Source organism: Petromyzon marinus, chromosome 55 (genome assembly GCF_048934315.1).
Source record: "Petromyzon marinus isolate PM22_M1 ecotype Great Lakes invasive population chromosome 55, UKy_Petmar_22M1.pri1.0, whole genome shotgun sequence".
NCBI lineage: Eukaryota > Metazoa > Chordata > Hyperoartia > Petromyzontiformes > Petromyzontidae > Petromyzon > Petromyzon marinus.
Window position 1 is genome coordinate 7680731 of NC_133721.1, and position 23807 is coordinate 7704537.

Here is a 23807-nt window from a genome sequence, read left to right on the forward strand (position 1 = left end):
AGAGTAATTTTTGAGTGGATTGCGGGATATTGGGAACTTGTACCAAAAAGGTCAGGCCGATCTGCTACAGAGCAAACAAATCAGGGAGACACATGGAAGGGGAGCTGTATTGATGACATTGGGACACTGCTTAAGAACTGGATAAAATGGGAGAAAAGCGAACACGATGTAAAAACATCAGGAATAGCTACGCTGAACTCAGACCCTCTCGCACAGGCAGACAAACAGAGATTATGGGATGAGGAAAATTTCGGAAAAGAAACAGGTGGGACTGATAACCCCGAAGTCAGAGTGAGACAGAATATTAAAACTAAATCACCAGGAGATTATGTACTAATAACGCGAGAAAGGGCGGAGCCGAAGCTCCGAGGCAACTCTCCAGGAAAACGCACACCACGCACAGACGGCCGACACAAACATCGCGACAGGCACGACGCACCAGACAAATATAAATCAAACACCCCACAAAAACCACATAAGTATGAGCCATGGGACAAACATGAGTCACCGAGCAAAGTTGACCCACGTTACAGGCGCAAAATACACTACAAAAATCATGTTAAGCAACGCCACCGTGATGTTAATGACTCATCCGAATCTGACTCGGATGACAATGATCAACTTTCCGAATACTCGTTCAGTAGTAACACTCTGAAATTGATGGACAAAGCTCTCGTCAGAATTCCCTATTTTGATCCACACAATAAGAACAGGGACATTCACACTCACATCGCAACGGTAGAAGCAGAAGCAATGATCAGGGGTCTGAGGAAAACGGATGAAAAAGCGAGTTTGCTGAAACGCAGCTTGCATGGACAGTCCATATCATGGGTAAAATCGCTACCATACGAGGTTCGGAACGATTTTAAAAAGCTGAGCCTGGCAGTGATTCGGAAGTTTGGAGAATATTCAACACTGTCTGAGGGATTTAACGCTGCAAAATCTATGACCCAGTGTGCAGACGAGGATCCTCGGGATTACCTCATGCGATTTAAAAGAGCGTACTATGCGGGCGATGTGGATCAGTATCACGAAGGTGACAAAAGGTTCAAAATTATGTTTTTTGGATCTTTGAGTCCAGAGATTACAGAAATTGTGGGAATGGTCTTGAATCCAGAGACAGCCTCCTTAGACCACATAGTGAATCGGGCACACATGGCTTGGCAGTACCGGGCTAAAAACAATGATTCCACAGCACACAGAGAATGGGGCAAGGTAACCAGCCTATCAGAGGAAAAGAAAAAACATGTGAGGCATTTGATGCACGCAGGCCCACAGTGCAGAAAACAAAAAGCACCCACGGATTACCAACATAATTACATGCACGGGTGGTCAGATAACAATTACACGAGACAATGGCACACAGACCAGGAGCGATCGCAGCATGTAGGGACGCGTATTTGCGAGAATCGCAACGCGTGGAGACCACGAGCAAAGTCAGACCAGTGCCCAATTCCACGGCACACAGGCCAGGAGCGTTCGCAGCGTGCAGAGACGCGTATTTGCGACAATCGCCACGGGTGGAAGCAAAGAGCAGGACCATATCTTCACCCAATGCAGCGGCACACAGCCGGCCAAAATTACCCACACAGATGGCGAGATAACAATTACGGTCGACAGTGGCACATAGAGAATGGGCGGCCACGACACACAAAGACACATAATCGCGAGAATCATGGCGCATATAGGCCAAGAGCAGAATCACGCCGATTCCCCATTCCACGATACACAAGGGGCACACATGGCTTGGCTGTAACAAAGAGGGTGACATGGGCACGTGATAAATCGCTCACACTGGTTGAGAGGAAAATGACAGGGAAAGAGGTGTCCGCTGATCTGAAAAAAAAATCACACCCCTTGGAAAAAATCAAGCAGGCTGGAGGTTACAAACAGAACCAGGAGGGGAACCATGATTGTGGAAAACTAAATGCGCCATGCACACGCTTTGATGTGGTAGGGAACGCGAGAGTCGCTCCCGTGGTGAACCCACCTATTGAACAAGGAAAATTAACCATGAAGCGTGATCTAACAGGAAATGATAACCAACAGGATCGGGAGGAGAAACATGCTTGTTTGGTAAATGGAAACGCGATCAATTGTGTCGCAAAATTGCGTGAGAGTACAGTAAAAGTGCCAGGGAAACGCGTTACGGAGACAAAAATCCATGATGGATTGGGGAATGTGTGGAAATCCAGCACACGCAAAAACATGGAATCGAATCGAGGCACGGAATCGGATCGTGGTACGGAGTCAGCAAATCTGCACATGGCTGCGGAGAAGGCAAATGACCCCAACAGTCGAGCACGGAAACTCGTGTTGTGTACTAATCCTGGTGGCGTACGACATGGCTTCACGCCACATAAACCCACAGGGAAGGCGAGGGATAAAAAAAATTACCGATACGAACCAAGGAACCGTGCTCATTTGGCTAAAGCCATACCGACGATGAACCAAAACGACGATGTGATGATGTTGCATGGAAAGGTCACAGGTTACTCGAAAATACCTGGCCATGAAAAAAATTATTCTGCACTCTTGACCAAAGGTGGCAGTAAGGTTGCCAATAACTTGGTAAACAGAAAACAAAGAGGTGAATGGAGGGAAACGGTGTACCACCGGGCTCGAAACCGCTATCCAGTGTTTTCCCAGAAACTGAAACAAAAATCAAAGTAGCAATAATTGATAACAACCGATGTAACATGTTGCCTTTATTTGTTTCTTGTTCCTGTTCTTTTATTTTCTTATTTCAGATGTAATCATGCTGTGACACGTACGCGCGCGTTGTGAGGAAAAATCAGTCAACTCGAGGAATGTCGATGGTTCGAGATGGAAAAGGCATTTTTCTTTTATTTTTAAAAATAATCCGTGGCAGACCACCGATCATTTTTAAAAGGGCGGTGTGTTGTATATGAGCCTTTTCCAAAATTGATATTAACAATAATATTTGCCGTTATATATATCATATTTTTTTTATTACAAACGAAAAAAAATAATAATTAATAAAACCCATAAGCCAGGCACACGCAAAACCAGGTGTCGGTCATAAACAGGCCATTAATAAATAAAGAAATAATAAAACTCTCGAGGCGAGGATGTTAGCAGCTATCTGCGAAGATCTCCAGATGAACAAGAGTTTGATGTGCCCTAAGGGAGGTCACGCAGAGGGAAGCCCTCCGCAAGCCAGAAATGAGGACGCCCACGGGTTAAACTATTTTTTTTAAAACAACAGTTCAAATTTAAAATGCAATAACAAGAATAAGCTAAAGTCAGCGGTCCTGCACTCAACACCCATCGGCGCGACGACGGCGAGCGTCGTGCTGACTCATCCAGCCAGCGGTGGACAGAAACTGGCAGTCGTTCGTATGCCCCCCCACACTCTCCCCCCTCCTCACTCCCCCACCACTACACAACGAACAAACAATTTTTTTTTTGACAAGGAAATCAACCTAGGCGTTTGCTCAACGCAAGAAATCAACAACCCTCCCATTAAACATACAAGACTCATGATAACTGCGTCAACTATTAGCTGATAACGAAAAACATCGCCACCCATTGAGTTACGTTGATGAGGCAATCAGAATTATTTCAGTCGAACGCTTTAATTGCATAATCGTTGATGAATCAATGAACGAACATCGCCGTGGTACTGTGCTGACGATTTTAAGCATAATAATTCCGCATATCAGAATGTGTTAAGGATTGGATACGAATCAAAGACCGAGTGCCGTGTTGTGTAATCATTCAAGAATACGAGTTTGCATATTATAAGGTTAAGGTTTTGATAGAATAGTTCGCATGTTTTTAATCTCTCTCTCAACAACCGATCGATTGCGTTACGTGTCGGGAATTAACCACAGGTGCCGTTATCGAGGTGAAACAACGTAATCGTGATGGTATCATGTTCACGCTGTGTTGAAATTCCAAAATCCCGAGATTGAGTTTTCATATTATCCAAAAATTTAAGTTAGCTAGAAATAAAATTGATTAAAGCAGAAGGTTTGTGTGTGATTCTTCCTGAAATTCTGCATAATATTGTTCTGCGTATGAGATCTGAATCCTGGGGACCTATCACAAGCACACTATCACCACACATAATCCATACCACACATAATTCGCAATGTTCAATCGAGAGTAATCGTATCCTTATCGATAATACGGAATTAAAGAGCAGAGTCGAATCGACTCTCTCTCATTCACGCTCACAACGCCTGCGTCACTGCATACGATTAATTGCGTCATTCCAATTCATAACACAATCCTAGTCACCGAGGCTCGACCTGATAATCCATAACGACCTGCATTATCCTAACCACGCCCACTCGCATAAATTAATATGATTATCTCTCGAATCAGCATAATTTATGCACATAATTACACTAATTAACATAATTTCGGATAAAATATGCAAATTTTAAATTTCATTTAATTTTCATTATTTTCATCAATTTTCATAACACCTATATATACAACACTTTCTCCCCGCGATTCGAGTGAGAAGAGCAGGGAAGGACCTGGGCTGTTGAGAACGAGAGGAGCCGCGTTCAAGGAGATGGTTCCCGACGTCTAGAGTCTGGGGGGGCCGCCTGCTTTGTGCTTGTGGGGTGAGCCAACGCGCTACAGAGTGCTCCGCCACTGCGCAAGGGACCTTGCTGCTTGCGGGGGAGGGGGAGCAGGCCGGCGCCATTAGTGTGATGAGCGCAGCAGGACACTTTGGAGGGACTTTGACGTTGGCCATCCGGTATTGTTTTCCTCGCAGATGGTCATTCCTTTGGGTTTTTTTTGCATTTTTGGGTTGTTGGGTATTAAATTATGTTGTGGCTATAGGGATGTTAGCTTGGGGGTTTAGTGTTAGTGTTGCTGTTTTGTGACGTTTTTATTGTTTGTCGTAGGGGTCGTCTAGATTTCGTTCATAAGGGGATGTTGACAGCTGGGATGGCGTACACAGGGAGGTGTGAGTGGGTTGACGGCTGAGAATTATGTCACGGGTGTTAAGGGGGTACCTTCGGGAACAAAGGCAGGTCCGAGCTAGGGGGAGGAGCCACCAAGGGGTACTTAAGGGGGACCCCATAACGACGGCAGGGTCGCTGTTGGCGAGAGGTACGAGCCTGTGTGGACGAGATGCCAGCTGCCGCCGCAGGGCTAGAGATGTAGAGGTCTCACCGTCGCCGGGTGGTGATTGATCCCCCGCCCAGGTCTTCTGGGTGTCAAGTACTATACTACAGTAGTATTGCTAAGCTAAGGAAATGTAGAATGGCTAGGCACTTATCTGGAGCCAAAGACGCATTAAAGGTGGCAAGCAAACCCTAGGTGTAACCTGTGTGGTTATGTAATTGTCAAATGGTGCATATTTGCATGCTTCAGTATAATACCCCATTTTCTTTTGAACATTTTTGACAGTGCTCAGGATGATGACCAATGTGAGAGATTGGACACGATCACAAATCGATTTGGTGCAAGAGTCGGCGTGGCACAGGCGAGACGCCGAATGAGGAAGCTCCGTAAAACAGCGTGTAACCATAATAAACTAGAATCTAAATAATGGATGGGGGTAAAGTATTATTTTAGTAACAGCCCAACCCGAAATCTTTACAATGACGGTTTGGGATTAAGTTTCGTTGCGAGTTTGAGAAATGTTAATTTTGGTGCAAGTGCAAATAATTCAAAACATACAATGAATCCCATATGCGCAGGGATTCGAGTGCCGTGTGGGGCTTGAAGGGGAGTCGTTTCAGCTACGAGATCAATTTATTTTGAATAGTGTAAACTGGTGGGGTTTTTGCAGGAAAGTGGGAGGACGTTACTGCTTTAGGCATTATATTTACTAGCATTTTTAGCGTGCGAGTGCCCAGGGGAGTTTTGTTTTAAACAATGGACGAGTGAAATGGTGATCGAACAAGGTGTGACAAGTTCAAATCGTTTCATTATACTATTAATTGGTAAAGCAGAAGGCTTAAAATGTCCCCTCGGAAGCACGAGTTACAAATGCAGTTTTGCATGTAGTTGTAGATTTTAGAATTGGCTCTGCGTGGCACAGGGATTTGATAGAGGCATGGGGCGTGGAGTTGGCATATTTGGTCGTTTCAGATAGTCCACTCGTGGTGGCAGATTCAATAAACCCACCATGTGTGAACGGCGTCTCCTGGATTTCTAGTTTCAAAGCGTGGAGCAAGAAGATCATGCCAGAGAACTATTGGTTTAGTCAATTTTCGTCGACTACTCCCAGTGACCCAAGAGGACAATCGAGGCACAGGCAAGGCGATGGCAGCAGAGGGCATGGCAGACCAGCCTACTGCTGCATGGCAAACAGCCAAATGCACAATACTGCAGAATTTTGAGATTTTATTTTTCATTTTTGCAACGTGGACGGTGCAAGGCACAACAGTTTGGTGAAAACCACGGAAAATCAATGTCAGTGCCAGATTTACTTCAACATCTTAAAATTAACCATCGTGGCACATTTTTGCATTGATATCTTGTATGGGTCTTCAGGACCCTGTTCAATTAAGTGTTACGTGCATTTAAGCCTAAGGAAGGGCACAGACTAGAAAACATCCAAGATTGCATTGCAAATTTAAATGTTAAAGCTTCCATAGACCAAAACCGCGATTTGGTCCCTCAGCACACAAGGACAAGGCAGGAAAGTGAAAAAAATCCAATCCTCAGGTTTGCCCCCATCATTTAGATTGTGATGTTGTTGGCCACCTTGTCAGGCTTCAGGTAGGGATACTTGATGGGAAGGGTCTTGTTTCTTTCAACAATGGATTTTGTAATCACCTCGAGGTCGGATTGGTATTCTTGCATGGCCTTGAGGGCATTTGGGTTCTGGAAAGGTTCATCTGGGAAAGTTCCAAGGGTTTTCTGCACGCATTTCATGAAAAAACAGACACCATTCAAGACATTGCTTGACCCCCTTGTAATTAGGTCAATATAATTTCCATGCAGCAGGAAGAGGTTGCTAAATCATGGATCAAGGTTTTGAAAAAGGATACGGTCTTTACAAAAGTGACCGTTGTATGGCTGGAATGGATTCAACTTAAACATGTGGGTTTGAAGTCTAACCTTCCAGTGCAGCAGCTTAAAAAAAAAAACAGGATTATATAATATATAACTTGCACAAGTTGGCCCATCAGAAGGTGGTGTACTGGGGCAAGTGTGTATACTCACCTCCAAGATTAGTTATGCATGTTAGCCACTAGGTGGGGTTCAGTGGCTGCCCTTTCAGGACAAGCATACCTAAAAGGTCATCGTAATCTTTTAAGCCATAAACTGGCTGTAATGTTGTAATTTTAGATCTGGTAATCCTTTAATTGGTGGAAACCCAGCACCGGCGTCCTTCACGATTACCATTTAGATCAACTGCTCTGCCCAGGTTGCCGACCACTTGAGCTACATTCATTTGAAATCTTTATAAAGAGTCTTCCTTTAGAGGCCAGCCACCTTTTCTTGATGATGAGGACTTAGGTATGCACAAATTACAACGCTTGGATTGCAACACCTACACGAATTTACCAAAAAGGCCCATAAACTTAAAGCTTTAAGTTTATATTTAGACCGTCGTAACCTTAATCCACATTGAAAATGCAGGAGCAAGCACATACCTTTGCAGCACTGCAGCTAAGCACCCAGGTGATTGCTATGGAAATACAAGTCACCTGCACATCAGGCAGTGTCTGCAGGATGAAAGGCATGTCCACCACACCCTTGGTGGTTGGAGGTAGTTTCCTCATGGCACTGGGTGCATTTGGGATCCATGCATAGAAGTCAAACTGCAGCACACGGTAGGGGTGGGAAGAGCATTTTTTAATACAAAGTCAGCAATAAACCGAACACAACTTTGCAAGGGCTTTCGTTCAAAAAACGAACATCCGAATTTACGTTACCTGGCCATAGTTGACGGCAGAATGCTGGGCAGAGCACAGGAACACCACCATGGTGAGGAATTTACTCAACTCTGCCACACAGGTCAACTTGGTAGGAAAGCCTGCGGCACAGAATGTTAAATGGAATATCGAGCAAAGAAGTCATGTTAAAACTATAATCTTTACCCAGCAAAACCCGTTTTCCCTCGTTTGGCGAAATTGTAAGTTGTTTTGCCATTGCCTAGAGCAGTGGTTCTCAGTCTGGTTAGGGGTATCTGTTCTATATACCAATCCAGAAATGAAAGCGTTTAGAGCGTGACATTGATATTCATGAAATTTAGTTGATGTTAGGGTAAATTATTCCAAGATCTAAAAGCCCTTCAAAAATGTAAGTGTATAAGAGTTCCAGTAATGCAGTGTTGTATTACTGGCATTTAGATAATTTATTATTTTGTCACCAGGGCTGGGGTCCATAGAAACCTTTGCATGTGGCAGTGGTCCTTGGGCCAAAATAAAAAAATTGATGCATGGCATGATGGTGGCTTTGTTAGCACACTGGATTTGCAATATAGAGGATGCCTGCAAGTTCCTGGCAAGTCATGGGCATACCTTTAACATTATGGTGGCCAAGAATGGCAGGATACACCAGTTGGATAAAACCAGGTTGCAACCTGATGTAGTAATGCATGTCCATTCTCAAAAAAGTGGTCTGGCCAGCATGGAAGGGCATGCCAATGACATGGCAGAAAACCCCTTCCCTCCAGCAAGTGCCAAGACATATTTCGATTTAAAGCTTTCGTGACTGCAATGATTAATCGTCTTTGGTTCTTTCGGTAAAAGTCACGTATTATGAGAATAAAATAATAAATTGATAAAATAAAATAACACAATGCTAAGACATAATTGCAGGGCTGCTTAATTACCATTGGACGGGTTGCTCAGCAAGGCATGGTTGATGTCGTCAACGAACGCTTGAAGTTCAGTGTCACCTTTCACGTCTTCGTCACTTTTGTAGAAGATGGTAAGTATCTTGTCGACAAACCTGCACAACAACGTAATGGTGCTTTCATCTGTTAAGATGAAAGCCACAGGAACTGAAGCGACCTTGGTCGCAAATTAAGTCCAATAAAAAGGTGAATTTTGGAATTGTGGTAGTGTTAAAAGCCTCTTGTATCATTCTTAGGATAACAGTCGTGGGAAATACATCCATGTACCCTGGGGAAGGAAGCAGCAAGTCAAATGCATTATTTGAAGGTTGTGGCTGCAGGAATCCACTCGTTGGTTCTTTTGGTAAAGTCATGTAGGCAACCCACTAACAAAACCAACGTGTCTCCCTTTCCATCGATGTGGCGGTGGCTCTCGTTTTTTTAGCAGACCAACTGGCTGATGTGTGTCTGTTGCAGGTTTTATTCCCCTAGTGGTGGATATACCGTCACTACACATTGACATGCCAATCTCACAATACAAATGGCCACCTCAGATCTTCGTTGTGGGAGGTGCATCAACAAACCCTCCATCACGGTTCCCATCTTTGGATTTCCCACTCACTTTAGGCACAATCTCTAGCCCCCACCCAATTGCCCGATGCAGCAACACCCCCCCCCCTATATATATAGAGGACTTGTTTCAGCAGCCTGTTTCTTGCCCACCTGAAGACGATTGCCTGTGGTGATCAAAACGTTGTGGTCTATTAGTGTTTCTACCTATGCCACTTCTGAAAGAACCAGAATCTCATCTTGAAAGGAGGATATAAAGTTAAATTTAGTGTCAACTTATAAATTGGGCCTAACACAAAAACGGTATCTGAACTGCTCTTGCAAGTTGGTTGCATGTGCCCGCCGATAGCACTTTCATCATCGTGCACATAAAACCGCGGCACCAGCGTATAGTATGTCTGGTTACTTGCGAATGGTCTTCCAGATGCTGCAGGCATCATCCCTGTAGTAGTTGCAGCTGGGCAAGTCACCAACACCTCGATTTGCCACATCCTTCAGGATGCACAGATATCTGTAGGCGAGCGCCTTCAAGCCCTTGCCACCAAGCTTGAAATGGCCACCACCCAATTGACAGCGCCTTCACAAGTACATTTCAAGATCGTGTCATTCGAAGCCTTACCATTGAAAGACATTGCAGTACTTGGACGTGTCGATATGCATGGTGATGCTAAAGGAGCCCAAGAACGTGGCAACCTTCAAAGTTTGGCCAGTCTTGGAAAATTGCATTGAGGAAGTATTGAGGACCAATAGGGGAGGGAGAGATTAACCATGGGAATGGTCACTGTATGGGCATGAAGTGGGTGACTATAATTTAAAATGGTAGCCGAAAAGTTGTCAGATGACAAGTGGTAAAAAAAGCTTACATCATCGCTATTAAAACTATTGGATATAGCCCTTGTAAGGACAAGCAAAAATTAAGATTTAGGACCACAACATGAAATTAAAAGCAGGTTAAAGTACTTGCTAGTATAGTATGCCTGAAATTTAAAAACTTGCAGAATCACAGGTAGATGCATGCTTGGTATTATACCAGGATGTTAAGAGTGTGAGCAATGTCAAAGACTGCATTGGAAAAAATATTAGGGCGATTGAGTTTCTGTAAATGGGTTGTGAATATCAAGCAGCTAAACAATGGAATGCATTGGAGAGGATATCCAGGAGATGAGCAATGACAAAATCAGCTCATGCAGCAGAAGTAAGATTGTTGGATTACAAGATTGCCTCGGAGGCTTTGATGCCGTGGCTTAAATGGTAACTCATTTCAAAAGGCTCGTAAAAACCACAACCCTCACCTGATCCACAAAGGCTCCTGTGCCCACAAGCTGCGTCCGTGCACGCACGTTGATTTCCAGGGTGAAGCGCAGATGCCGATACAGGAGCTATACGCAAGCAGGTCAGAAAAATCAGATCACCATGTGTATTAGATGGTAATAGGATTTATTTAATTACTGTAGCTTTAAGTATGCAGTCTCAAGTGCTTAAAAAGGAGAGGGCAAGTCCTGTGCACAAGGAATTTCATAGTCGTGGTATGTATACGTTTCCTTACCTTGTTATGTACTTGGGCAAAGGTTTACCAGAAAATTAGAATCACCTTGAGGAGTAGTATTTATAACATTCTGGAAGGATTGTTCCACACAACCCACAAGAGTAAAAATTTACCGTCACAAAAATGACCAGAGTATTGGGCAAGATCTAAGAATCCAGAGACCACATCTCCCAACAAAGAAGCCCTGTTGGTTGACAGGTAGTACAAGGACTGCCAGGATGGTGAATAGCACCGCATACATTTTAAAAATGCAAGCTAGCAGTGGATAACTGTGTCACTAGCAGTCTCCCATGCGATAAACGCCAACATTAAAACCATGGATTCACCTTATGGACAGGATGCATTGTAGACAGCTGCCACAAGGTGGCCATGGTGAACACCTTTGCCAGCAAGTGGGTCTTGAGCAAGTGCGTGGAGATCTCATGGATCTGAAAGTCCATGGAACGAACCCACATCTTGGCCAGCATCCAGTCGTGCGCAGAGTCGCTCGGCAAGAAGATGGGGTTATCCGCCGATGGCTTTTGCTGCAGCTGTGGATGCATGGTGGTAGGAGCAGCAGAATATTGTTTGTGTAAAGCTACAGTTGTTCGTACCGAAGCTTGCTATGTCTGATGTCATGTACTACATGGTTATTAGAATGAATAGTCAATAGGTTCCTTTAATTGCACAAGTGTACCCTGTTGCCAACTTGACAAACTGTTATGTTTGTAAAAACGATGTAAAGTTTTTCACAATCACTTTGTCTTTTATTGCAGTACAGTTGGCCATGTACGTGCTAAAGTTAAGCCAAAGCTCACAGGACTTATTGTACAGTGGGTGAAGAGATTAGGGTAACTTGGTCTTTACTAATACCCACAAGCCAATGCAGTAATGCCATAATTACCCAACCCACTGGCAAGGGGGAGAGCTAGTGCCATCTGGGGCAGGAGTACACCAGTCGGAGATGTGGCCCTGTTAATAGCAAAATATACCATTGCCAGGATGCTAGCACGAGCGCAAAATGCACAACTTGCCTGTATAGCAATAGGCAGCAGCTGCCCCTGTTTGTTGACGTAAAGCAGGCACATGGGAGCTGCTAGGTAGAAGGGCTTGGAATGCTTGAATGTATTGCCAGGAATGCCATCAAGGCACTGGTAGTCCACAATGTAGACATTGCCGTGCTGTGAACATGCACATACAAAACAATCCCACAGGTCATCACCACTGCAGTGATGAGCTTATGAAGCTATGGCATGCACAAGGTTATTAGGGGCAAGTTTCAAATTAAAACATTGGGAGATCTTTACAGCACCTTGATCTCGTCTTCAAGGGAGCATTCACGGACCAGGCTGCTCTTCACCATGTTTGTGGTGACAGGGACATTCTCAGGCAGCTTGATGCAGCGTTTTACGAGAACAGGATTGACGCCATTCATGAATTGGTAACCAAAGAACCAGTTCTGATGCCAGTGGTGAGAAATATACTCTGCACAATGAGAGATCGCGGAAAGACGTAGAACAGACGCCACACAGGATTACAATTTAAAACTGCAGGTCACCATTTGGTGTCATGCACCAACCCGAAGCACATGTACACTATTTACTTAAAATTAAGTCTAGCAAAAATAATATGGCAAGCTACTGCAGCAGATGGTGTGGAGCCATTAATGTCCACAAGTTAGGTGAAGAAAAACCAGCAGGATCAGATCTTAGATCAGTGGTTCTTAACCTTGTTGGAGGTACCGAACCCCACCAGTTTCATATGCGCATTCACCGAACCCCTCTTTAGTGAAAAATAAAATGTGATTTTTTTCAAATTCAAGACAGATATTTTTTTTACTGGTACACAAAATGAGCCGTGCATGAACATTACCTTGTTCAAAGAATAAACCAACACAATGCATAAACTCACAACAAATTACATACCTGGAAATCAATGTGACTTCTGCTGTTGCCTTTGAGAGATCAGTTCAGATATGCGTGGCTTTACCTTGGCAAGTGCCACTCTCATGTCATTTTCACAGCAAAGTATGTTCCTTTTCTTCGTTTTTATGTCAAGCATCCTCGAAAAGGATTGCTCACAAAGATATGTTGTAACAAATGGTATTAAAAAAATCCAGGGCTTTCTTAGCAATAACTGGATACTTGTTCATTTGTCGACACCAAAACGTTGAGAGCGTTGTTGTTCTGAAGAGTTGCTGTTGAACCTGGCTCTGCTGAATTTCAATGATTTCGTCGAGGAATTCATCATTGGCATCTGCTGTTTCAACAGCAAACGTGAACGGCTGTCTCACCCATGCTGGATATGACTCTCTTGTAGGGAAATATCCGTCGAGAGACTTTGCAAGCTCATCTAAGTGCGTGGAAATTGTTTGCTTCAGTTCCGTGGATACAGAAATATCTCCGATTCCAGACACATCTTCGATCTTACTTGCACAGTCGTCCAGAAGCGGGAAGTTTGCGAAGTTATTGTTCTCTGTTCGTCGTTTCCATAACGGTAGCTTTTTTTGAAAAGCCTTCAGGTGTTCTTCTGCTTCCATGATATTGACTCCACCACCCTGCATCTGCTGATTGAGATGATTGAGAGCTGTGAATATATCAGCCATGTACGCTAAAATGAGAATGAACTCAGGATTTTTGAAGCAATCTGCATGGCAGTGTTGGTGCTCTTGCAAAAACAGGGCTAATTCCACACGCATGGCAAAAACACGATTCAGCACCTGTCCCCGGGATAACCACCGAATATTAGAATGGAGCAGAAGTACCTCAAATTCAGAGCCCATTTCTTTACACAGCTCACTGAAGATGCGGTGCCTCAGAGCACTTTTTCGCACATAGTTCACACATTCCACCACAGTTTTTAATACTTCTGCCATTTTTGGAGGTAAGGTTTTTTGTTGCCAACGCATGCCTGTGCAGAATATAATGCGTCACAATGATGTGTGGTGCATCGGCCTTTACTAGCGCACCAAAACCAGACTTTCTTCCCAGCATGACTGGAGCTCCGTCCGTACAAACTGCAGAAACCATATCCCATGAAAGATTGTTGTTTCTGAAGAAGTCATCCACAAGCTTCTTCACATCGGCTGCCTTCGTTGTTGTTGTTGTAGTAAGAGGCTTACAAAATAAAAACTCTTCTTTTATCATGTCGTCTTTCACATAGCGTACAAAAACAGCAAGCTGGCTTAGATCAGAAACGTCTGTGGTTTCGTCGAGTTGAAGGCTGAATTTTGCCGGGCTTGAAATCAGATCCGCGACTACTTGAGCCAAGATGTCTTTACTCATGTCTTCTATTCTGTCACTGACGGTTTCATTTGAAAGGGGAATTTGGGATAATTTACCTTCGGCCGCTGTTCCGAGTATCAGATTCGCCATCTTTAATGCAGCTGGTTTCACAAGTGTTTCACCAATGGTGTGTGGCTTGCCCTGCTTTGCGATCAGGTAAGCAACTTCGTACGATGCTGTCAGGATCGGTTTGTTAACAGGTACAAATCCAAGAGCAGGCAGAGTGGCCCTTTCATCGAATCTGGCTCTCTTCACCCTGAATTCAGCAAGTGTTGTGTTCTTGTATTCCCCGTCTCCATGCAGCTTCAAGAAGTGTTCTTTTAGTTTTGCCGGTGCAAGACTAGAGTTGCTCAACTTGGCGTTGCAAATCATGCAGATAGGACGCTCACTCCCATCACGTTCCGTGATACATGAGAATCCATGTTGTACATATTCGTCCGACCACTTTCTTCTTTTGCCCGACATAGTTAGTATGGATAAAATATTAAAGAAATCACACGACGTACGACAACAACAGTCACACGTTGACTACTGAGTACGCACTAAATTCCCCGCAGCGCTGATTGGCCAAGCAGTGTAGCATGATCATCTGCAGCCAGTGATGGCCAAGCGGGCCGTGTGTGTCATCACAAATTTACACAATAATTCAAGTGTGTCCGGACCTCCGTGGCGGGGGCTCTGCCGAACCCCTGAGATCGACTCACCGAACCCCTGGGGTTCGATCGAACCCAGGTTAAGAACCACCGTCTTAGATGGTACGCATGGAGCCAACCCTAGACCTAGTTGACCACTCAAAACCATAGCGACCCCATCGTGCACACCTGCAATTTCACTCTTGACCCTTGTAAATAAGCGACGGAAGTCTTCTATCTTCGTCCAAGACATGCCATCGAGGTTCATGAACACCCTCAAACCCAAATTTTGCACACTAAACGACCAGTACAAAAGTGCAGTCAGACCGATTAGGGACATTTGAAAAAACAGAATTCAAAGCTAGCAATATGTCCAACAAAATGGTAACAGTCATATGGCAAACAAATGGCATCTTTACCTTCGCAGAAAGGACAAGTTGAAATCGGCACTTTTCTCATCATCAAAACGGGTGTCGCAGGGTAAGTCAAGGAAGGATTTGCTGTCGACTCCAAGGGGAAGCCCAGCCTGCCATTCTAGCCAACTGCAGAAAATCAAAAGCAGGCCGCAATAGTTTAGGTGTCAAAGCCAGGGTTTTCGGTACACACTGGTCACTACAATATGGGTGGCAAAATTAGATTGACCATTTTTGTAATTGGCAGCTGGCCAACTGATAAAGGGGCAAACGGTCATGATTCCAGAACCGAGAGTAATAAAAAACTCAATTAGGAAGGTCAAACAGATTAAGAGCACACCATTGAAAAGAAACGGTGGGAAAACATAGTTCCACCTCTTTAAATCATTCTGAATTACCCAGAACAGAGTAGACAATTCCAGCTCCCCTTGGTCGTTTCTAGGTCATTTTTGGCAAAGGATGAAAGCAAGCCTAGCAGTGTATTAGTAGCAATTTGCAATGCAATTGGAAAAGCACGAGACCATGAATAACCTGTGCCTCAAACCTCAAGGAGTGCCGTTTCACGGACAATTCCTCAGCCCTCTTTTCCTTTAGTTGAGCCAAGGTCTCGTGCTGTGGCAGAATTATTCCTGCAATGCAAGGGGTGAAAGCAAGTGCAAAACACGCGTCTGGTAGCCACAACACCGAGTTGAACGTACCCAACAACTTGCAAAGTCAAATTCTACCTTTTAAATTACATTGTGGGCAAGAACTATTGCGCAGCAGAATTAAGGATCACGTGGAGGTCTTGACGGCCATGTGCACAGCATTTGAAAAGGCCTGAACATAATCAGCGATTTCGCCGACTGTTTAGGGAGGTAGTTCCACATGCAGACAGTAGTATCATTAGAGGGAATCCAAATTAAGGCGTCATCTTATATTAGCCGATTGCACAACCTGGATGGAAGTGGGAAATCAGTTAAAAGCGATAGTGCAAGAGATAGGCGTCACCTTAAAACAAGGAACCTTGGTTTAATGCTAGACCATGCTGGTAGTCCATAAGCATTTAATGGAATTGTACCATCTCCATTCGTGTAGAGACCAATCCAAAAATGGTGATCTGCCAACACCCACATCTTACCAACCCCTCCCGTAGCTCCATGGAGCCCTGCTCTAGCCAGTGGTTGGCACCCGGCCACCCGGAGCTTTGACCTCCACGTAGCGGAAGAACCACGAGTCATTCACCAGGCACACCAACATCTCCAGACGAACCAGTCGGATGTCACCAATGTCATTCTTGCTTGGAATATTGTAGACGTCAATCTGGCAGGGAAAAAATGACCATAACATCAAAAGGCTCCAAGTTGTCAGACCTATTTTTTGTCAAAAGTGAACATGCACACCGTGTTAGTTTCAGGTATTAAAGGGAGATATTGCGTCCCCCCCACCCCCACCAAACAGCCTAAGGAAACACTTCATATATTCAAACCACGGTAAAAAAAGAGTATTACCCATGCATGTACTTGTTTCATCGCACTTTCAACAGCAGAACGAGATTACATTCAGCACGAATGCGCTCTTCAGTTACCCACCAATCATTGCAGCCTATTCTACAAGCCGGTTGTATCGTGGTGGTCACCCATCCAAGCACTACCCAGGCTCAACTCATCCTAAGCATGCAATCTGGCATTTGCCAGGCAAGTCAGTCAGAAGCTAGGAAAGAGCAAGCTGTAGTGTGTAGTGCTTATTCCCACAAGCCGATTAGATACACAATGAAGCTACTCACCGCCCCGGGGCAAAGGTCCAGTCCAAAGTGGTCCAGAAACTGCCTATTGCTCTGGCCTGCCAAGCCAATGATCGTTGCAAAAATGAAGTTCATTGTGCCCGAGAACGGTGTATCGCCAGTGGCTACCGCCAGCTTGTACACAGTCTCCACGTGTCCTGCAGCACAGCAAGGTGGGGGGGGGGGGGGGGTAGAGCATTTGTCAAGGGCAAACGCTGCAACAGCTTTACACCCCAGTACGGCTGTTGATCTGCCATTGGTTATGTACGAGTCCACATCATGGTAAACAAACTCGACCAAGCCCTTTTACTTCAGGAATCAATAACCAGGCCCACAGGGCCACGTAAGCGGACCTAAAATAATGCAATTGCAGGGTGCCATTGAGTCCATAATTAAAAAAAAGTTAAGATAAATTAAATGGCCGATGATTTCATAATTGGCGATCTACACACTTGCATTGTAAACAAAAAAAGTATAGGGAGAGTAAAATATTCCACGCCCAGCGAATCAACGGAACCAAAGCACCTTATTAAAAAAGATACACTTTGTATACGGCTAGCAAATGACAAGACAGTCCAGATTGAAAAAGGAGAGTTTCAGACACACCTGCTAAACATTCCAACATGATGACGCTTCCACACACCGCCAGGCAACCACAAAGAATAGGCGCGATAACCAGCCCAGTGACCAACAATAATACACTACTCACTGCCCCATACTGACGAACCTGCTTTTATATCCTTAGGACTGGAAGAGCACAGCCGGGAAATCGTTAATGTGGAGCGTGTCCAATATTCCCATCATTTCGGCAGTACAATCGAACAATCGTGATCAGTGAATAATGTAAGTAGGAATGCACGTGGACTAATGAATCCACTTATCAACTGACAACAGGAACACAATATCAATTGACTCGTTACAATATGATTGCAATCAATGTATAGTGTAAGGAGGAGTGCACGTGGACAAATTCATCCAACTCATCGATTGACTTATCACGGTACAATAATTTAGCTCCAGTTTTGACAACTCAGAAAACAAGGTTATTGAACTGGCAGGTGGCAGTGGTTTTGTGTCTGGCCTTGTGAGTGTTATATCATTCCCATTAGCGGCTCGAGGTTGCATCACGGGACACTTACTTTGATCGGGAAGACCCTCACTTCATTTTAGCCAGCACTGGTTCGGGAATTGGCGCGGGATACACGACCAGAGTGGAGGGAGGGGCGAGGGTGGAGGGAGGGGCGAGGGTGGAGGGAGGGGCGAGGGTGGAGGGAGGGGCGAGGTGAAGGGAGGGGCGATGGTGGAGGGAGGGGCGAAGGTGAAGGGAGGGGCGATGGTGGAGGGAGGGGCGAGGGTGGAGGGAGGGGCGACGGTGGAGGGAGGTGCGAGGGTGGAGGGAGGTGCGAGGGTGGAGGGAGGGGCGAGGGTGGAGGGAGGGGCGAGGGTGGAGGGAGGGGCGAGGGTGGAGGGAGGGGCGAGGGTGGAGGGAGGTGCGAGGGTGGAGGGAGGGGCGAGGGTGGAGGGAGGGGCGAGGGTGGAGGGAGGGGCGAGGGTGGAGGGAGGGGCTTCCCGTTGGCACGCACGAAGCCCGGCTCAGCGCAGTGGGATGCAGGTGACGTCATCACGCAGATGCGCGGTGACATCACCACTTGGTAGCGCGCCAGCCGGGCAAAAATACAGATAGCTTTTTTTAATTGATTTATTTCCGAATCATATGAAAGATGATTACACACAAACGAAACAATGAGTTTTGCATAACCGTTACTCGACGTTACGCATGCAGACCGTGAATGGTAATGGGCATCTGTGTCACGGATTTCCACAAGGTTACCACGTAACGGGGAATCTCGCACAACCTTTGAAGACGGCCAACAGTGGGGGGTTGCTCAAGCAAGCAGTTTTCCAGATTACTTTATATTTAAAATAAACCTTACTTTACAAAAAATGTTAAGTTTCAGAAAATTAAATGAGGGGGGTGGGGTGTCACAAGACATCTGGACCACCATGTTACAAGCTCTATATAAGGAACGAAACAGTAAGACTTCTCCACAAATGTGTCTGTCGCCTGATGAAGCTATTTGTGATTACTGGCGAAACGTCGTACTCAGATTGTAAATGTTGTGGCTGGGGTCTCCAACACACCGGTTAGTGCTGTACTAGTACAACACACTATACACTACACTATACACTACTATACACTACACTATACACTACACTATACACTACTATACACTACACTATACACTACACACTAGTGCTGTACTAGTGACGAATTGGCCACGTTCTGTTTACGTGACAACCATTACTAGTTGGCTGTGTCGGGTGGTGGCGGGTTTTAACGACACATTTACGCGATCTAACCCAAAAACCTCTATTATGGATGATATTGGTCGCGAAAGCCGACGTGTTAAGCTGAACTGTGTGTATGTGAGGATCATTGGTACGGCAAGGTCACAGCAATAAGCTGAATCTGGTGCCCGAGTACAAGATAAAAAACAAGGCGGTGCTCCAAATAGGAATCGATGTGTGAAAAGCGAAGTATTGAATAGGGTTGTAGAGGTGCGTATTGTTCTCACCGTGTGTGTGTGTGTTGTTCACACGCGTGATTGGGAGTGGCGTGAGAGACAAAGGCGGCCGGGCGTTGTGCTGTCCACCCACCCTCTTCAAGTGCCGTACCGGCCTTCATAGGTGCTCGCAAAGAATCACTTGCCCCAACAGTCTGTTAAGGCTATACGGGGGATCTTTGTCTTGTGGGTGTACAAGTGGCATGGATCACGGGGCGGATAGCAGTACAATGTGTATTTGTTGGACTTCCCGCACGACCCTCTTATCATTGCATCTTCTGAGGAGCCATCCTCCTGAATTCCTCACCATCACCACCACCTCCATTGTCGTCCTCAAATCAGCAGCATAATCATCAAAGATAAAAAAAGACCATTGTTCTTCATAATATATTATTTATTGATTGTAGTCATTGTTATTAAACATTTACCGCCCCCACCCCACCTACCCCGATGTTCACTCATACCAGGAACGTAAACCCACATTATTCCCCGTTGAACAAGGTTTCTGCATTCGCGAGCGTTGTTCAAGAAAGCAACCCTCGCCGATTGAGAGAGAGAGTAATGTCAGTGTTATTCACTCATTTTTAGAGGGGGAAGGGGGGGGGGCATTCCCCCCGATAAGACATCATCAGTGTGAGTGCCGCCACACATTTGAAACCCATTTCGGGGGTTTGTCAGCAGCACGGCGACGATGATGATGATGATGGGGGAGGGGGGGTTGATTTCACCTTTTGTGTATTGTCGGGGTGCCGCACGACTTAGTGGCCCGCACTAAAGGCCACCAGAGTCCGCCTATGGCTCGCTGGCCTTGAAGTGAATAACACTGGTGAACCGCACCCTATTTCACTTGCATGGGCTTGAGGCTCTTGCCCCCTCTCTCTTGCATGCATGTGCAATCCGGAGGCCCTGCCTTGCCCGCCACCCCCCCCCCCCCCCCAATGGGGTTGCTCAAGTGAAGCGAGAATTGGAGGGGAAGCGATGGCGGATGCGCACGTGCTGTGCCACGTGGACTGAGAGCTGTTGCGTAGCGTTCGCCTTTGCGCAGGTGCGTGCACTCGAGTCACCAAAAGGGTTAACACACATCAGGTGTAGTAGACACCGCGGCTATGATGTACCGTAGAGGTCGATGGGACAATTCTAGAATTGGTTATTGAGGGAGTTGTTTTGCGACAGAGGTTGAACGGGTGTCTGAAACGTGCTAAAGATAATGTGGTGTCCGTAAAGTTACAAGGTCTTTTAAAAGCCAATTACTGATTTTATGTGTACATTTCAGGAGTCAAATTAGCATAGTGACACTGGTCTACAGCCAAAATGCTTCCGAAAAAAATGTAGTCCAACTTGATTAATTTTGGGTGACTGAGAATGAAAATTATGCTTAAAATTGTTGATTGGCTCTAGTTTTCAAAATATGTTACGGGGTCGGTATATATGACCCTTCACTTGGGAATTGCGGAGGATAAGTGAGTTATGAAGGGAAGGGATCTCAATTTAATCCAGAAATGACTAAAATGCATCTTTGACTGTATCTATTAATAAATATATGACTGGATTTAGACAGTACTTGCTTTTTGAGCAAAACAATGAATGATGCAATCTGGACCTGGTATTGCATCATACATGATATGAATTGCATCATGTTATTCCTTGAAGTCATGGATGATGCAATCATGACTAGGCTTACATGCTTCTGCTGAATAAATTGCCCTATATCAACTCTAAAAATCGTACAGTGTCGTGTTCTCTTATTTGTCAGTGTTTGATTTTGCAAAAGGACACATTTCTGTTTAGCCAAAGTAAGCAGAGATGCCTCGTAGTTGTATGAACAAAGCAGATAACTTCTGCTATAAATTTTGATTTAAAGCTTTCGTGACTGCAGGGATTCATATTATTGGTTCTTTCGGTAAAGTCACGTAGAAGGAAAACAAAATAATAAAAATATAAAACAATAAAATGATCACGACGTTTCGACTGCAACACAAGCAATCATCATCAGGTGTGAAAACCACAGCAAGAAAATTTGAAAAAAGTGGCAGGTTTTTTAACATTAGCACCACGGAGAGTGATTTGGCAGTTATTCAGATGGACGAGTCCATCTATGTTCGGAAAGAGGAGGGGGGAGACGAAAATAATGGATGCGGTCTGAAAGCCGCCGTAAGCGTGAACAATCAATTAAGACCCGAAATGGTTTATCAAATCCTTCCAATGATTGCTAAGCCAGAATCCATCTTCTCGGTTGAAATTGTCTCTGTGTTTGTATATGTGGATAGCCTCATTAACGAATCTCTCATGGTAGCCAGATGGCTTGCAAAGAACCTCTGTCTTAGAGAAGTCAATGTCATGTGAGCCTACTGAATTATAACAGTGATCTGCCATGGCCGAGGTGTTGGTCCTACCGTGTTTTAGGTCTGCTTTGTGTTCATGAATGCGGTCCTAGACATGTCGTTTGGTTTCTCCAATGTAACTACTACCACAGAGGCAACTTAGTTTGTAGACGCCAGGATACTGTATGTCTGGAATCACATCTTGATGAGGCAATTCTTCTGGGATAGATGGTGGTGGGAATCTGGTTTCAGGTAAGCATCTGTCTACAGGAAAGCTACCCATACTGTAGTTTTCACACCTGATGATGATTGCTTGTGTTGCAGTCGAAACGTCGTGAGATTTTTAATTGTTTTATATTTTTATTATTTTGTTTCCCTTCTACGTAACTTCTGCTATGTTTATGGTGAAGTTACTTTTGAATCACAGTATAACCACGATGGTTAAGAAAGCCTATGACCTTTATTGTGGCTGCTAAATTGGAGATCAGGACAAGATGTGGGCCTCACACATACGCTGCAACACTTGTATAGAGGAGAGAAATACATGGTGCGCACAGTTAAGCGTGTGCAACGGAGGGCAAACAGGTGTGCGCGTCGCAACATGAGGTTTGCACAGACAAACCGCCAGTAATTAAGGGGAGAAGTGGGTGCAACCGAGGTTGAACAGGTCCTACGCTGTGACCGGAGGTTGGCGCCTAGGCGACGGTAGATGGGGGGCAGCTTAAGTAGAAGCACGTGAGGACTCGGGATGAGCAGGGGGATATAAGCGGAAATGTGTGTGAGCGAGGGGCGAGTGGTTGCCAGGAACCAAGAGTGAAGACTTCTCACCGCTTTTGGTCCAGCCGTCAACGGGACCTCAACTGTCACGCCGTCGCCGGGCGGGTGTTGGCTGAACCCCCACTTGGGACAGACGGGTGAGCGGGTCTGAGGGAGCGTAGGTGAGGGCAGCGGTGGAGATGCGAAGTTGCTGTGTGTAGAGTCGCTGAGTGCGAAGATGCTGTGTGCGGAGTCGCTGAGTGCGAAGATGCTGTGTTCGGAGTCGCTAAGCCGGGGTTGAAGCGGTCCAGGGCGAGTCCCGTACCCTGGGTGGGTTGTTCGGTCAAGCCTTCCCCTGGCGTCCGTCGCAAGGGACCGGAGTGTGCGTAGCCCGGAGTGGGTAGAGTACAGCCGGTTCGGGGGGTCTGAAGGCCGTGGGTCAGTACCGCGGTGGTTGTGTGATGCCGCGGCACTCTGGATGAACCCGGCTGGACACGTGACCGGATCAAGGTGGAGGCCAGGGGCCCCGGGGGCACCTTGGGGGCCACGTGGACAGACGAAGAGCCTTCTCGAGAGTTCTCGAATGTGGGCGTGGCCGGGGTGTGGCCCGGACACACCGAGGAGCATATAAGTGGGCTCCGCACTTGCTTCGGGGCTGCTCGGGTCCGGGATGAAGATGCCTCATGAAAACGCCTCGTGAAGAAGAAGAGTCAAGCCTCAAGTCAGCGTGGCCAACTAGTAGCCCTCCTGGCTTGGCCACGCTACTCGTATCAGAGCGTCAGTGTGTGCACCTCTATCGAACCATTTCAGATGGAGCGTCGCGGTGTTGTATATGCCCCCCTTTCCTTCTTAATATTAACAAGTAATTTTTCAATACATATAGATACATATTTCTATTGTTTCTTTTAATTTTAATAATGAATAAAAACACCAAACCAGGCCTCAGCATGGCATGTGGAGGTCATATTTACCTTGACCCACTAACACGATTTTGACGTTCAGAGCCCTCCCAGGGTCAGAGGGAGCAGATAGAGAGCAGAGCGCAGCGGATTGCAAGGGGCTGACGTAAACACAAAGCCAGGGTCACTGGGAGGTTGCGTTAGCCTAGATCTAGTTAAGTCAAAAAAGCTAATTGGTTCTGCATTACTATTAAAGTAACTTAAAGTCGGAATTTAACGACAGGGTAGGCTAAAGT

At 45.5% G+C, this 23807-nt stretch overlaps 2 protein-coding genes across 2 annotated transcripts; both read right to left on the bottom strand.

Annotated features, from left to right (window-relative positions):
• Window positions 1-6322: 6322 nt before the first annotated feature.
• On the bottom strand, window positions 6323-11429 carry LOC116938186 (polyunsaturated fatty acid lipoxygenase ALOX12-like). Its single transcript, XM_076052319.1, has 7 exons — window positions 11228-11429; window positions 10648-10734; window positions 9762-9932; window positions 8783-8901; window positions 7881-7981; window positions 7599-7766; window positions 6323-6858 (listed from the first exon to the last, which is right to left on the bottom strand). Exons 1-7 carry the CDS (start codon window positions 11323-11325, stop codon window positions 6679-6681), a joined length of 924 nt encoding a protein of 307 aa, XP_075908434.1. The 5' UTR covers window positions 11326-11429; the 3' UTR covers window positions 6323-6678.
• Window positions 11430-14986: 3557 nt separating this feature from the next.
• LOC142905615 (arachidonate 12-lipoxygenase, 12R-type-like) lies at window positions 14987-17667 on the bottom strand. Its single transcript, XM_076052323.1, has 6 exons — window positions 17578-17667; window positions 16975-17129; window positions 16330-16511; window positions 15754-15838; window positions 15216-15338; window positions 14987-15092 (listed from the first exon to the last, which is right to left on the bottom strand). Exons 1-3 carry the CDS (start codon window positions 17594-17596, stop codon window positions 16362-16364), a joined length of 324 nt encoding a protein of 107 aa, XP_075908438.1. The 5' UTR covers window positions 17597-17667; the 3' UTR covers window positions 14987-15092; window positions 15216-15338; window positions 15754-15838; window positions 16330-16361.
• Between the last annotated feature and the right edge of the window lie 6140 nt (window positions 17668-23807).